The following is a 16308-nucleotide window of genomic DNA, read 5'->3' on the forward strand; positions in this document are numbered from 1 at the left end:
ATCCGCTAAAACCGTGATTTGAGCGAGATCGGTGAATCCAGCGTTACAGGGAGAAGACAATAAGCATGTTCTGGGAATTACCAACGCATACGCAGACTTGAAACATGAAGTCAATGTCAGACTTACGACATTATTATAATATTAATAATCATAATATGGGTACAAGTTTACAAAATGTAAAAAAATGCGTTGCCAAGGTTTTTGGTCAGGAGTCAGGAGCCGCCAGTGATATGTATAAATAGTGTATTTTATTATCATATTTCCTGTTACAAAACTCAATGTTTATATTTATTTGATACTGTATTTAATATATTTGCCATTCGCATCTAAATATCAGATTTCAATCCAATCAACCATTTTTACAGCATTGTTCCACGGTATAAATTTTCCATGTATTTTTCAAGTATTAATTACACTATTAAATTCATTATTTGCACGCCCACACGCACATACGATATTATTCTTAAATAAGCGATTATTAGTATATTAATTAACCGTTCATTTAATGTTTATTTATATTTCATGTTATCTTTGGCAACGTACTATATAAGTGGGTAGTGGGTAGGTACTCGTGGCTGTCGGCGTCCCTTTGTTCTCCGCGTATATGCTGGTAACATTCCGTCATGCTTTTTGCTTGGACCGACAACACCCGGCCGCCCGCAGCCCACTATTTTCGCGAGTAAAATGAACACACAATGAAAAAGAAACAAGCATGAATGCGTTGTTCACACTCAGCATTAGATTTTTCAATGCTCTTTTAACAAAGTTGTGTAATTAGATAGCAGTTTGAGCGCGGTTAGAACGACAAGAGAATCCCGCGGCACAGTTGACTGATGGAACACTACGCCATTTTGTCTTATTTTAAATTAGATCAAAATATTGAATAATTTTTAGCTCTTTTGACTAAAACAATATTATCACCTATATGATATATTTTTAGTAGGTACTCATTGAAATTCTTAATTGGTTTAGTTACATGAAAAATCCATATTAAATGCGGTGTAATGGGGCCCCAAAAATAATTTAACAGAGCTATCTTCAATTGTTTGTAAAGTAAAGTCAATTTTTTTCAACCAAAGTGTGTATATGTGTAATGTTGTTTTAATATCTTCCTTGGTCACCTGTAATTCAAAACGTTTTGAATAAAAAATCATACAAATATACACATATTTCGTACAGTAAATTCGATTTTACTTTTTTTCCGAGTACAATGAGGAACTTCAGCCCTACGGGAAATTGGATACAAAAAATGTTTTCTTGCGCGTGGTAAAAATTAGAGCATTAAATAGTGAAGTAAAATTTCTTTAAAATGTACGAAAAAACAATACTAAATATTTGAATAAAAACGCACCACTTTGAATGACGTCACTGGTTCATATGAACAATCCAATGATATGAGAGCTTTGAAGGATATCCGGTTTGGCTACCGTAAACGAACCAATAGGAAGAACTGTCATAAAACAACCTCTGACGTCACACGCGAGTTATTTCAGAAATACAAAACTTTAAAAAATCATAGCGCTGATGATACGATATATAAAAATAAAAATAATTGGCTTAGCTTAATATTCTATTATCAAAGAAAAAAAAGTCACTGAACTTCTTCATTGAAGATAATTTTTCCCTCGTACTCGTTAGATAACTCAAAGTGAAATAAATTGAGTTTTTTTTACTACTGACCACCGATTAATGTTCAAGCGTAGGTATATTTAAAGTAAAAATTTATGTTGAATTATTACAAAATATCGCACCGTCAATGTAAAACTAAAGTAAGTGCAGATTTCTAATTTTTGAGGAACACAAAACAATTTTATTTGTCACAAGCTCGAAATGTAAAAGGGAAGGAGTTTAAATTTAAACATCAACGCATAAAAAAATTAAATATTTAAAAAAAACACAGCTTTTTAAGAAAAGTGAAATCTCAAATCATTATATCTCTAAACTACATTATCTGCACACACTACAGTTTTACACTCAGAATGCAATGTGTTAAAATACACCTCCTTTTATTAAACTTCCGAAAACAAAATCCGAATTACCTTCCTAGAAAATAAAAATTATTTCGTAAACGTAAAAAAAATATGAACAAGTAAATGAATTAGTACGGTAGAACTCCAATTATCCGAACTCCAACTATCCGAATCGCTTTCAGCAAGCAATGACTTTCAGTTACAGTACGGCACGTACATACTGTACTAATAGTAAAAAAACATTTGTAACTTCACATAATACGCGTAAAAGTGTTACCTTTTCATTTAATTGATTAATGCTCTTTTTCTTTAAAAAATACTTTTTTCGATTTGTAATCGAATAAAATATACCCTTTTTAAAAAAAAATAAAAATTTCCGAATGGGGTCCGGTTCCAATTGATTCGGATCGTAAGAGTTCTGTACTACTGTACCAAATGTATTTCACTATCTTGATGCTTTGAAGATCAAAGTAAAAAATATTGTTATTTCTATTATAAGAACTTTTTAAAATAACATTTTATTTTAAAATAATTTGTAGATACATATATCCGTTTAAATATTTTCTTCAAGATTCGTTAATTAATTTATTTAAAACTTTTTATACATATAAGGGTGGGCATATTAAATCTTACAATTTTATACAAAAATTAAAAACAAAGATTAAGAAAATAAAAACACATAAAAAATTAACACTACTATGAAGAGAGGAAAGGGGATGGAAAGGAAAGAAGAAGGATAAAGGAACAACTTAAATATTTACATAGTGACATTTCAATCTTGACTTAAATATAAATAAAGAAGGGGCATCATATTAACCTTGCTGAATAAATGTCGGATACTTAAAAAATATATTATCACATAAAAAAATAATATGCACATACATACAGATATAAAAATATAAATAAAAAACAAAAATATTAATTAAATTCTCCCTTCAATATTTTTTAAAGACAGGAATTAATTATCAATGGCGGGAGCAAATCTAAATCATATTTTTTCACTGAACTCACGGTATTGATTTAAAAGCCGCTGCATGCGGGTAACTGGTGAATTATTTATTTTACCATTCATTCATCATCCATTCGTTCCACACAACCTAAGGTCCATATGAAATAAACCTTAATGAAAATCGTTCGTTGTTTTGAGCATTTTTATGTTTTAAAATTATACTCGGGTAAGTTAATAAAATTAAATAAGATAACTTTAAAAAACGTATTTATTATTTTTATAGTATCATTCACACTTCATAAAGCATTTTAAAGTTCATGTGCATACAAACATAGACGCTCAAATATATAAGAGTAAAAACTGGTTTCAAAGTTCAACGAATAATTGCATATCGTTTCAGAGGTTTAAAAAGAGGAAAGTACCACCAAACACCATTTTATATATTATTACGGATAATTATGAATTCATGGAATTCAAAATAAAATAATACATAAAAGAAAAAAGCAATTGATAAGAACAATTTATTTATATGTTAAATGTTAAATTTGTATTAAAATTACAGATTGAAAAATAAAAACAACATTTTTCTTTTTTAATGTATTAATTTACAAATAAAAAAATAATGATGTATTAATAAATAAGCAAAAAAAATAGTATTTTTAGTCTGTAACATTTAATAAAAACATTTAGTAAAATTTTTACCTACTAACTATGTGCTTGGGGGTCAAAACCTCCAACGCTCATTATGTATAAAGGATGTAGGTGTCTTCCATGATAGTAAATTACTTTTTGACGCCCATGTTGACAGCATCATAAAAAAGTATTCGCGTGCGCTTGGCTTAGTTATGCGTAGCTCTACGTCGTTCACTATGACAAAGACATTTAAAATCCTTTACTGAACATTAGTGCGAAGCAACTAAGAATATGCATCACAAATATGGAATCCTATGTACAATGTGCAGATATCACGCATTGAAAGTATACAAAAAAAATTTGTAAAGTTTATGTGTTTCCGCTTGAAACTTGAGTTTAAATCCGATCAGTATATTCATATTTGTAAAAAACATCACCTATTGCCTCCGCAAAAACGTCGTGAAATAGCGGATATAATTTATTTACTAAAAATTGCCTCTGGTTCAATCGACTGTCCTGAACTACTATGCAAACTTTCTATCAATGTTCCTTCCAAAGTTCTAAGAAATAACCCTCTTCTTCACATACCTCTTGTTTCATCTAATTATAGGCAAAATTCATATTTATGGCGAACTTTTAATAATTTTTATGTAATAATAAATCATTTAACATAGATTTATTTGCAAATAATCTTAATGACGTACGGCGTTTGCTTTCGAAATAATTCGTAGAATTTTTTCTTTTCTTTTGAATTTACATTTAATTACTATTTTATGTTCGAGAATATTTTTTAACTTACTGTGATGCTACTTGTGAAAACCTGTAATTGGCTTATTTGTTTTGTTATATGTATAAGATAATTATAGCTGTTGGTTATCCAAATAAATAAAAAAATATATGAAATTTAAAAAATATTGTTTGAAACACGTAAAAAAAACTTATTGTAGCTATTTTTTAATAATGAATACATTACTCTACGGAGTTATAAAATTAAACCTTTGCTTCACTTATCTTTCAGATGCTCATCCCGATAGCAATTTTCATTGCTTCCTCTCTGTCACACCCGCCCATCAGCGTGTGTTAGAGCAGAGCAGCTGTATATTTCATGATTTTCTCAAAAGGAGATGGCAGAACGAATTGTGTATCTGTTCTGTAATTTGGTTTCCCGAAAACCTGTGTGTGCGATAAGGATAGGTAGGGTTCTATCTTGCGCTTACGATTTCGTGTTGGGCCAGTGAAGTAGATACAAGTGAAATTATATATTATAAATATTTTTTTCATTTAATATGTTTTAATTGAGAGATACATATTAAGGTAAAAGTACCTATGTAGGTGCATTTGATAAAAATGAAACGAAATACTATCACACCAAAAAAGAGGAAAGCTTGGGGTGGGATCATATAATATATTATAAACTAAAAGCAATTCAAATAACAAATTACACTACACATGCATAACATACCAAGGTACACCTTCATTATAGTAGTTGCACCAAAATATGAAACCAGCGTGCTGACAGGACCCATGTTATTAGAAGCCAACATCAGTAAGTAAGCCATTATAAGTAAATGTCTAGAATTCAATATTCCCTTAAAGTTTCTTCACTGTTGAGATTCGTCCATTTTATTACTATTACTACTACTGGTTTCCACTACCAAGCCATTTTACCCGTAGGAGTAGGCAGAGAGGATGGAACGTCCATACTTTTATACATTTCATTTCATTATACATCACTTGTAGTAACTGTGTCTGCTTTTGTCATATCCACCTTGAGATTTTAGTTTATGCCAAATCTTTCTTAACTGTCCCCGTCCTACCTTACCGTTCATTTTTGCAACATATATATCTTATTTATCATTCTTTCGTCATCATTAGTTTCACGTGAACAAACAATCTAAGAGACCCTTATCAAAATATAGGTACGTGTCGTAGATTTGCATTGTCGTCTGATTTCATTAATAGGATTAAGAAAGAGTCACTGATAAGTCATCTAGACCGAAAAGATGTCAAAAGAATGGTAAAACAGATATATATGGCGTAAATTAATAGTAACGTAGAACGAGGACGACCAATAAAGACGAGGTATGATCAGATAAACCAAAGTCTGATGTGTGGTCATGTCAAAAGCAGACACAACCGAAGAGCACGTATGACAAGATATATGAATGTGGAAGAAGCTTAGAATGTATGTCAGGATAGATATGTGTGACAGTTTATTCTCTCAGTCTTCCCGTACGGGGAAATGACATGATGGCAGTAGTTATTGCAGACAATGGCTGGATTCCACCCACCACCCCTAGAGAGTTATCAAGATTGACATTATACATATTTCCAGCTCGTTTACTTCACAAATGAAAAAGTGGAGAATTTCCACTTACATATTTATTGATGTTACGTAGGCAAAATAGGAACGTCACAGTGTGTACAGTGGTCACATAAACCACCCAATGACATATTATAAGCCCTGTAAATGGCTAAATTTACATATTCTATTCTAGAAAATGTTGTGATGGTAGTAATAGTAGTCTGATTTCAACATGATAACCCTTTCATACGTGTTTTTTTTTATGTGGATTTACATTTTTCTAGAATTATTTACATCGTATTGACTTAAAAACAGAGTTGTTTTTTATATACATTTACATCCTGCCACTGGTCGGTAAAGCCTTCTGCAATTTTTATCGGTCATATACTTATCTCTCTTTCCCCGCTGTACATCGTTAGGTGCCGATGACAGAGACGGGCGAATGCATTCATTTCCAATTTGGAGATCTTTCCGAGCCGGTTTTATGGTTCAGTTGTTTTGAAGATAGAAGAACTTTGAAAGCGGCGCGCACATGTTTCGTTCGGCCATACTTTATTTCGTGGTTGATTTTATTCTCGTTGCGCGCGCAAGACAGTTCGGTCGCTCGCCGCTCGCCAGCGCCAGCGTATTCTGTTTTAAAAGTTTGGTTAGCGCTTCTACAAATATTTACAAAAACAATTTTCATCCATTTTCAACGCCTATAAAAGTGTGTGAATAAAGAATTAAAGCTATATTGACTTCAGAGTAAAGGAAAAAGTGCCGATGCGTGTTATTTCTGTTACAAGTTTTTTAGTTTTGACAATTCGTGAGAGTGACAGCGGAACATTCGATGTTGGCATTGCTTTTTTACTTCGATAAATCTTTCAAATTAACATGACTTTTTAAAGATTTGGTGAGGATTGTTTAAAAATGTCTCGTACCATGATAATATTGACTGTTTTTATATTATCGGTGAGTTTATTCTGTCAAGTTGTGAGTGAAGAACCATGGGTTCCTCCGAAGAACCAATGTGAGAAAATAACTATTCCTATGTGTCAGGATTTAGGCTATAACTTGACTGTGATGCCAAATTTTATGGAAAACTCGGACCAGAAACAAGCTGAAAGAGGGGTAATTATTTTATTAAAAATACATAATAAAACAAACAAACCATTACATAGTTCTACGTAAGGGTAGGCTTAAAAGATAGAACGCTACTTAAGTCTGTCTTCGACATGTCATCTTCAAGTATTTGTTGAATTTGGTAATGCCATGTCTTTCTCAGTTTTCCTAATTTTCTGCATCCATCAACATTCGCATCATAAATATTTTTAGCCGTTGTTTCACCGTCCATTCGCTCTAAATGTTCAAATCAACGCAGAACTCCTTTCTCGATTTTGTCGATAATGCTTATCATCTCTACATGTGTACTATCGCACACAGTTTTACTACAAATTCGCCTGAGAGAACGCATTTCGACAGCTTATTGGTGAAAATCCAATATGCCTAGCTGTGTAAAAAACTAATAATATTTTCAAACTGAAGTATATATTTATTTTTTTTAATTTTATTTGGAAAACCAAGAGTTTTACATACATATTTATAGTAAACAACAGATATATTGTAGAAACTCAGAACCAATTCCTTTTGTACAAACTCAATAAGATCATCTATACTCTTTTTGTCAATACTTGCGATACTATGATGTAATATCTTCTTCTCGTTAGGGTCCTTAAAAAGAAGGATTTTTAGGAGTAATTCAACCTTTTAGGTTTCCACAAATTATAATAAGTTAGTAAAGGAAATATAATACATACCCACGTACAGTTTATACGTATAAAAATGTTTTTTTTAATTATTTTTTTTATGTGTATTTAATAATTATAATGTTTATGTTATTCAACTTCTTGACAGCTGTTTTTCAATTTCAGTAAATTTTTATTTCAAGTACTATTTTTTAACTTTTCCTTATCAAGTAAGAAATGACATGATTTTAAAACAACATTAAATTACCTACCCTTTTTTAAAAAAAGTAATTCTAAATTCGGAAATAATATCAAGAATGTTACCATAATAAAAAACAGTAATTGGTATAATAATAATTTCTAATTATTAGAAACCCAAATAATACAATAGAAAGTAATTACATTTATATATTCTTATGTACCTACTTGAATGTGGGTAATTAGAGTGCCCATTTTATGAGATTTAATGGTGTTGCTTCATAACCCTAATTATTGATTGCTTACTAATTATGTACACACATACAATACATACGTTGTACATACCATATTATTATTATTATGGCAGTCATTAATGAATGGCTAAGTATAATTATTTATCAGCCTATTCTAGAGATCGAATGGATTTATTTCTAATAAAACAAATTTATTTTGAAAAGGAATTTCTATGTCAATTCTTGACTTATTTTCTGTTTCCGTGCGGATGAAGAATACCATCTACGTGTGACATAGAACCAGAATCATAGGTAAAAATCCTTAAAAATGAAATTAAGTGCAGATAAGTCCGCCTCGTAATGTATTATTTATTTAACACTTTATATCCATGTTATTTACATATAAGGGCGGTTATATTGCCGTAAGACAATTTCTTCCTACCTACCCTAACCGTTTAGTTTAAGAAAATAAGAAGTATATGGACATATTCTAGGATCTAATAATTTTATACTATATTCTAGAATCCTTACATTTTATACGAAACTTTAAACAAAAATGAACTAAAAATCTACACTATACTATGAGGAGAGGATAGGCAGATATTTAGATAGTGCGTTTTAATCTTGATTTTAATTTAAATGAGAAAGGGGACGTCTGACATTAGTGGGTAGAATATTCCACAATCGAGCAGCTACTACCGTGAAAAAAGAGGCAAAAAAAATAAAAGCGGTGAGTGGGTTTTAAAATGGTGTTCTCGTTACTAGAACGAAGACATATTCCATGTTGTGATACAGGTTGGAAAAGCTCTCTCTACTATATTGTGAGATTCACCTGGCCGAACCATTTCACCTACTAGGCAACGCCGGAAAACAATTTTTCAATGTTTATTCTTTCTTTTATACCACGGCCCCGATTACAATGGGAATTTAACAGAGTTATCTTTGTCTGTCTATAAGGAAAAGCCGATATTTGTGTACGAAAATAAGTATATTTGCATGAACATTTAATGTATATTCATCGGTAACCTATAATTGAACACGTTTAGAAGAAAAAAATGAATGCATATCCTGCTTTTCATATAGAAAACTTAATTTTACTTTGTATATAAAATTGAAGATAAATCGGGGCCCTGTTAGTTTAATCAACAATGTTTTAAGTATATCCATATGTTTGTAGACAGGCTGAATTTTCTCCCTAGGAAGTAATTTTAATAATATACTTAAACTAGCAGACACGACAGACGTTGTCCGAACGTTGGCTTGCCTGCTATTACCTTGGAAAAAGACTTTTCATTGATAAGTAGGAACCTAGTTGTTTATGATTGAATTCCAAAATCAAAAATTATTAATTTTCAAATATTTAATTTAAGTAGGTACCTAGGTACTTGTTTATGTTTTGAATTCCAAAACATAAAATAATTCATTTTCAAACATAAAATTCTTTTTTCAATTGTCAAACTCGGCTTTTCTCACCAACAGGGGGGTGCACTTTATTCATGAATGCTATTTGAAAAAATGTATTTAATGTTAGTAATAACAAAAATCCAGTAAAAAGAAATAAATGGGAAGAAATATAAGGAATGTAAAGAAAGAATCTGATAAGGATTCGTAAAAAGCGAATGTTGTTTGTAAACATTAAAAGAAAAACTTTTTTTAAACGCCAAAAAACAAAATCCTTCCATTTCTTTTTTTGGATATGCATTCTCGTCAAATGCAACCCTGGTAGGTTGATGAAAAAAGATTTATGCTTCTAACTTTTTTTTCAGATTCGATTGAAAAAATAATGTCTACGAACACGCGCAGCGCAAAGATCTACATTCCGCATGGAAATCGGTTAAGCCGTTTAGAAAGAGTTCAGTGACATCACACGTACAGAATAATTATGTATATAAAGATAATAAAAATAACTTTTTAAAGAAAATTTCATAACTTATGGACCATCAAAATTTAGTGCACAAGTTATAAAGTTATAGATATGATAATATTAAGTATTTATTTAGATCTCAATTTGTTGCGACACAGAGGAAAAACATTTCTGAGAAGGGAATATGGAAGTCTAGGCATTTACAGGGCTTATTACCTGTCATATTCAAGAATGGAGTTTTTTTGTGATAATATTTTAAAAAGTAGACGTTTTTATATGAAAATAAAAACAGATCTTATTTAAAAATATATTTTACATGAAATGAAAAGATACTGAAAAGAATCCTGCAACCCAGTATTCCACCAATGAGGCTTTTAGTCCTCTTTTTGCTCATGAATAAAATTCATAATTTATTTGCTAATGAACCTGTCTTTGCTGTAAACCATTCATATGCATGTTTACCGAATATAGTGCTCTATCATGTCCTACTAGTATATTATGTTTTTTCTGTACTGATAAAAGAATACAATAAAATTAGAAATGGCTAATTTTACGTAATAAGCGTAGAGATAAAGGCGGTGCCAAACCACTTTTGAGTTATATATTGTGAGTTATAAACAAGAGTTTTAAAATATAAGTTTATTGTCACATTTGGATTAATCGATAAGAACCAATATCGTCATGGAAGGATTAGTTGTTCGTGTTGTGGACTCCATGCAATACAGCAACTTTCTGTGCGCGTGTGTACGTATAGGTAGGTAAATAAAAATACCTTCAATATAATGTACAACGTAGATGGAGAAAATTTTTGTTTAGTGGCTATTAAAGTTAATATTTCTACTACTATTACTACCATCACGCCATTTCCAGGCAGTAGGCAGAGAGAATGAACCGCCGCACACGTCTATCCTGTCATACATTCTTAGCTTCTTCCACATTCATACATGACCTTCAGTTCTGTCTGCTTTCGACATGACAAGACTTAAGATTTTGGTTTATCCGATCACGCCACGTCTTCCTTGGTCGTCCTCGTCTCACGTTACCGTTCATGTTCGCTATATATACTTGTTTTACCATTCTTTCGTCGTCCATTCGTTCTACATGACCAAACATTGTTTTCTCAAGTTCTCTACCTTTTCCTCGATGAGTTCTGCTGATTCGTCAGTTGACCTACCGTAAACCGGAAATCTATCACAACTCTCTTATCATTGGTTGATTCGTATTAAGTAGTTCGTTTTTATCAAAACGATTTTTTTCCTGTCTCAGATTTGCACTCTCGTCTGTTTTATTATTCGTAACCCTGCCATGCATTGATTTCCCACACATTCGTCCAAGTCTGAGATATCACATTTCGACCTTCGATCATTTCTTTGATTCTTCGACATATTTATAGTATTGTGGATATAACTTACTTTTATTATTTCATTTTTATCGTGCTATTATTTTATTCTCGTGATTAATATATGTGGCTTGGATCTATAAAGGCCAATGTCGTTAATCTTAATATTACAGGAGAGTTATTATTTAGCCATTTTGCAGCGTTATAGTACAACTGTTAGGTGCCTCTGATAACAAATATTGATTTAAAAAAAACATCACAACACATATATATATATTTTTTATTTATTTCTGTATTTGGAAAAACCACAGTTAATTTATGAACAATTCATATCATAATATAGTGAATGAGTCCAATTCAAATTTTTTACGACTGTATAATACTTTTTGTAGACATACTAATTAACATATAAAAAATAAAAATATGTACAACTATATAATAATATTTATAGAATATCATACGAGAGAGTTAAATTAAATAATGATCATTTCGTTCCCAAAGCGCTAGGAGGGATGGAAAGGATAAGAAAAGATTAGGATAAAATTGGAAAAAAGAGGGATTCTGTTGAGGAGATTACCATTAAAATGCCTTTAAAGAAAAGAGACGGGAGAATAACGTGAAATTAATACATGTTAAATTCAAGTAGTTCTAATGATAATAAAATTAAATAAGAAAGTTTTGAATCAAATATATCAAGCGAGGAATAAATTTTGTTATATTCTATGCAGCTACGGTTAATGAAGGAATTTTGAGGTTACTTATTGGATGGTACAGGAGTGTAAAAAAGTCGGACTCCTCTGGTAAATCTGGTAGGGCAATTTAGACTGATGTTTTCCAAGAGATAAGTGCTTTCAATTATATTATTCAAGACCTTAAATAAGAAGAACTTGTCAGAAACGGTTCTTCGTTTGGTGAGAGAAGTCAGATTATGGAAAGAGGAAAAGTCATCATACGAGTCGATGTTACACGTGCTTTACGGTTGAGAACTATTTATTTATTTCAATGTATATGTGTAAAAAATAGTTAAATATACAAGTTTTTTAATTGACATCGACCCTCTACAAAATGGTGGCAAGAAAAATATGAAATCTGACCTTAGCCCTTCTAGACCCGAACCAGAGTTATACCGGCTTGACATAAAACATAAAGTAAAGTCATTAGATCTGAGGAATGCCTAATATTCCAAAGCTGTGTTTCCATCTCATTCGCTCATGCTGAGTCTTTAGTAAGTTATTTCTCTCTGGATTGTCATTCATTAGTCAATATTCTCATTAGTCTCGCTCCAAACTATCCTAAATTAGTTCGAGCAGATCTATAATGTCACGTTTCAACGCAACAAACCTCGGGCCATTCAATAATCCGTCCACGGGCGGGTAGCCGCGGCCATTTCGTGAGTTGAGAGAGCTGAAAAAAATGCTTCAGACTTACTTGATGAAAATAAGAATTATATAGGGCTGCCATAAATATGTATTTCATTATGTTTCTAGGCGGATAAGACCACAATTTTGTGTGTGAAAAGGAATCAGAACACTCGACTAGTGTTTTTTTGGCTCGATGTCTACTCTCAGATAAAAATCCTGAAAAGACATCGAGTAAAGATAAGTTCGCTACGAGACCCTAGGTTCGATTCTTAGCAAAAATGTTGATTTTAAATTTGTTTGTATACTTCAATATTTCATTATACGTGTTTGTAATTTTTTTTTATTTACAAAATAGTCTTAAATTAAAGTCCTGCTATGTTGCTTACATACAACTCGTCAGCAGGTTCTTATAAATTACATCGATTATTTACAATATGAAATAAAACAAATAAAATTTACTTTATCATTGCCATACCCCGTATCTGCATCTGAAGGTGCATTGGTCACCGTAAAACAACGTTTTAAAACTAAATTTTATTTCGACTTTGCCAGGAATCGAATCCGGGACCTTAAGCATAGTAGGCAAACGCGCCCACCATCAAGACCACTGTTAGAACAAGAATTTTACATTTTATTCATTTAACTTAGCTGGCGTATTGCTTTCTGGCAATTTCTCCGTACCACTGTATAATAATATAAATAGTGTAAATAATATTTAAAAAAATTATACGTATGACTGTGAATAAACAAAATGAAGAGAATAAACCAGCGACTATATACTAGTGTTTCAAAGGAAGAAAAAAATAGGAACCGGGTTATGCTCCTGTGGCTAGTGTTGTAAACTTCGCTCTACCACAACTTGATTCCTATTTTTAATTTTGACGTATTTACAACTCTGTAAAAATAGCCCCCAAAGTTTCTATATTTGGGTAAATCATAAAATCGCAAATATTTTTTTTGTTATAAAAAACGGGAGATGAAGAGAGGAATGCTTAAGGAAGAGATAAGAAATGTTTCTGCTACTGGAAATAGAAGTTCACTGCTACTGGAAATTTGGTATAAAAATGTTTTCTTACACGCGATTAAAATTACGGCATTAAATTGTACTGCGAAGTTTCTCGAAAATGTATGAAAAAATTTATAAAAATGAACTACGTCAAAAATTCTTCCGAATCAATCAACGATAGTGTTGTGATAGATAAGCCAACTCACCAATCGGCAGAACTCTATGACGAGAACTTAAAAAAAATACAAAACTTTAAAAAATCTTATCGCTGATAATATTTGTCTACGAAAATAATAATAGTATACTGAACAGAATAGAATCATAGGTTTTTGTAAATTCTTTCCGTTTTTTAAAATTATTTTTTTATTAATCAATATATTTCACGTACATGTTTTTTTTAATCTATACAAATCTACTTTTATACATCTAGTAAATGTTATAACTGCAACTCACAAAAAAAAGAGACTAACTCTTGTGCTTACACTGTTATAGTTATTTATTTATTGGAATTTATATAATTTTGAATATACGAGTAAATGAGAAAAAAAACTTATATGATATAAAAGGAAAAACAGAAAATAATAATAAATTCATACTAATTAAAATTGAAAGCAGTTTTTACACTTGTTCAAAAAAATGAGACATAAAATCTTTTGTTTTTGATTAGTTTGATAGTCTGTTAATTTAAAAATTTAAACATGCTATTATATATATTTTATGGGAGATATTTTTTTCTATTCGAGCATGAAATTATGTCCGTCCCGCAAGCGTTGCAAATCACAACCCTACACTAAATTAAACGGAATGTTTCAAAAGTATGATTTGTACAATGTAACTTTGTGGCACGGAGATTTCTGGTATCTACCTACTCCGAATATAACTCTGGTAAACATTTCATCTTGAGCATATCACGGAATATTTCTACGTAGGTACACTCATTAGACATTAGACTGTTTACGAAGCATTTCAGACGGCTCTAGGTGGGCGACTATAACAGAACGGCTGGAAACTTGAAAACACACACTTTAATACATACTTCTAACGCGATATGTTTTCATCTACATATATGTAAGAGTTTTGATGACCTTTAACAATCCTGTCGTGTCAAGAGTCTGCACAGAAAGTGCAAGTAAAAAAAGCTTATAATTATATGCCAAGCAAGGTGTCCGCTCTGCTTTGAAAAGTGCAGTAGAATCTTAATAATAGTAACTTCTTGCAGATAGAGAACATAATAATATATATGTATGTACAATGCTATTGATAAATAAAAATATATTAAAATAGTAAAATTTTACACACCGAATTACTTCGATGAAATAAAAACGTATTTGAGTAAAAGGTGTATTCTGGAATTTTAATTTAAATGTATTTTCTGTGTAGGTCCAAATCCAAATCTTTGTTACCCAACAGGTATAAGATTTAAGTGGGCGGTCTAATTTGTTTGCTATTCTTAATAATTGGCGTACCTGCTAGAAAAGTTTCTTGGATTATTATCCGGTCCTTTGCCCTTTAGCTAAGCTCTTTATTACTCCTTTCAAATATGTATTTTATTCAACCTTTAGCAAAAACAATATTTAGAATACAGTTGACGTTACCAAGCAACATTTTTAGAATAATATTTTTGTTGGGTTTATCTACTATTATTTGGCTTCCACGTGTGTTCGTCGCGTGGGCGTCTTAAGTTTAGTGCGCGAGTCAGCTGGATCTTTGATGTCGGAAAGTTTTATGAGTTATTCTCATTTACACAAATTATCTTTTAATGCTGAGTGAGTATGAGCTGTAGAGCTTAGCATATTTTTCATTTCAGTATCTTGCGCAGAATTTATGCCACAACTTCACCAACTAATTAAAATATTTAAAAATATCCCATCGAATTAATGAAAAACACAACTTATACTAGCCAAAAATTGAATCAATTTTTAGTCTGATTTGATTATAATAACATTTGTAGTAATCGAAAATTAAGAAGAACCATTGATATATTAATACACGTAGACATGCCCCCAGTCGTTCTACGACAGCCGGGCGTGACGTTTAGAATCAAAATCAAAATGCCTGCTAGTGTCATAAAGCATGTAAAAACCTTTCGAATAAACATTGTAAAAAGGATTGCGTAACTTTTCATTAGTAAATACGGGTTTTATTAAAATATAAATATTATTTTTTGTACACGTCAAACTACGCCTAACGACGCAATTGCGAGGCTCTTCTTACTTGCAGGGATATACTGATAGGAATACGTTTTTGAAATATAAAAAATGTGAGTTAATATTATTATCGGTTAAAGGCTAAACCATCGCTTTTTCTATCTTTTCCAGATCGATTTGTGCAGTATCTGAGCGTACATATAGGCATTTTAGTAATTGCGAGGAGACATAATATGCCATTTGGCCGCAGGTTGAGGGACCACATTTCGAACGCTCATGCTTACTCTAGTTATGTACCTCAATGCTATGGGTACGCTTTCGTGCCGCTTTTAACATATTTTACTCTATAGGGCGCGTCTATGTATTAATGTCAATGTGAAGAACCATGAAGGAATATAAAATCACTTCTCAAATGTTGTTTCATTACATAAATAATATGTGTATATTTTTGGTTAAAAATACGGAATCCGATATGATACTTTCTCGAAGGCCTGTCCAGTATTTCGTTTATCTATCGTACATAGAACATTGAATCAGGGGACCAATATCGTTTTGTAATTGCCTCCGATCCCTTGTAAA

General features: G+C 31.4%; 1 protein-coding gene across 1 annotated transcript in view; it reads left to right on the plus strand.

Annotated features, from left to right (window-relative positions):
• Positions 1–6428: 6428 nt before the first annotated feature.
• The window catches only part of LOC148277625 (frizzled-10-like), a 45241-nt gene continuing 35361 nt past the window's right edge, over positions 6429–16308 (plus strand). The window contains exon 1 of the mRNA XM_088232605.1: positions 6429–6967. Coding sequence (XP_088088731.1) covers positions 6767–6967 — 201 coding nt within the window. The 5' untranslated portion in view covers positions 6429–6766. The remainder of the gene's footprint in view (positions 6968–16308) is intronic.

Source organism: Micrasema longulum, unplaced genomic scaffold (genome assembly GCF_059751315.1).
Source record: "Micrasema longulum isolate JH-2025_06_02 unplaced genomic scaffold, ASM5975131v1 h1tg001000l, whole genome shotgun sequence".
NCBI lineage: Eukaryota > Metazoa > Arthropoda > Insecta > Trichoptera > Brachycentridae > Micrasema > Micrasema longulum.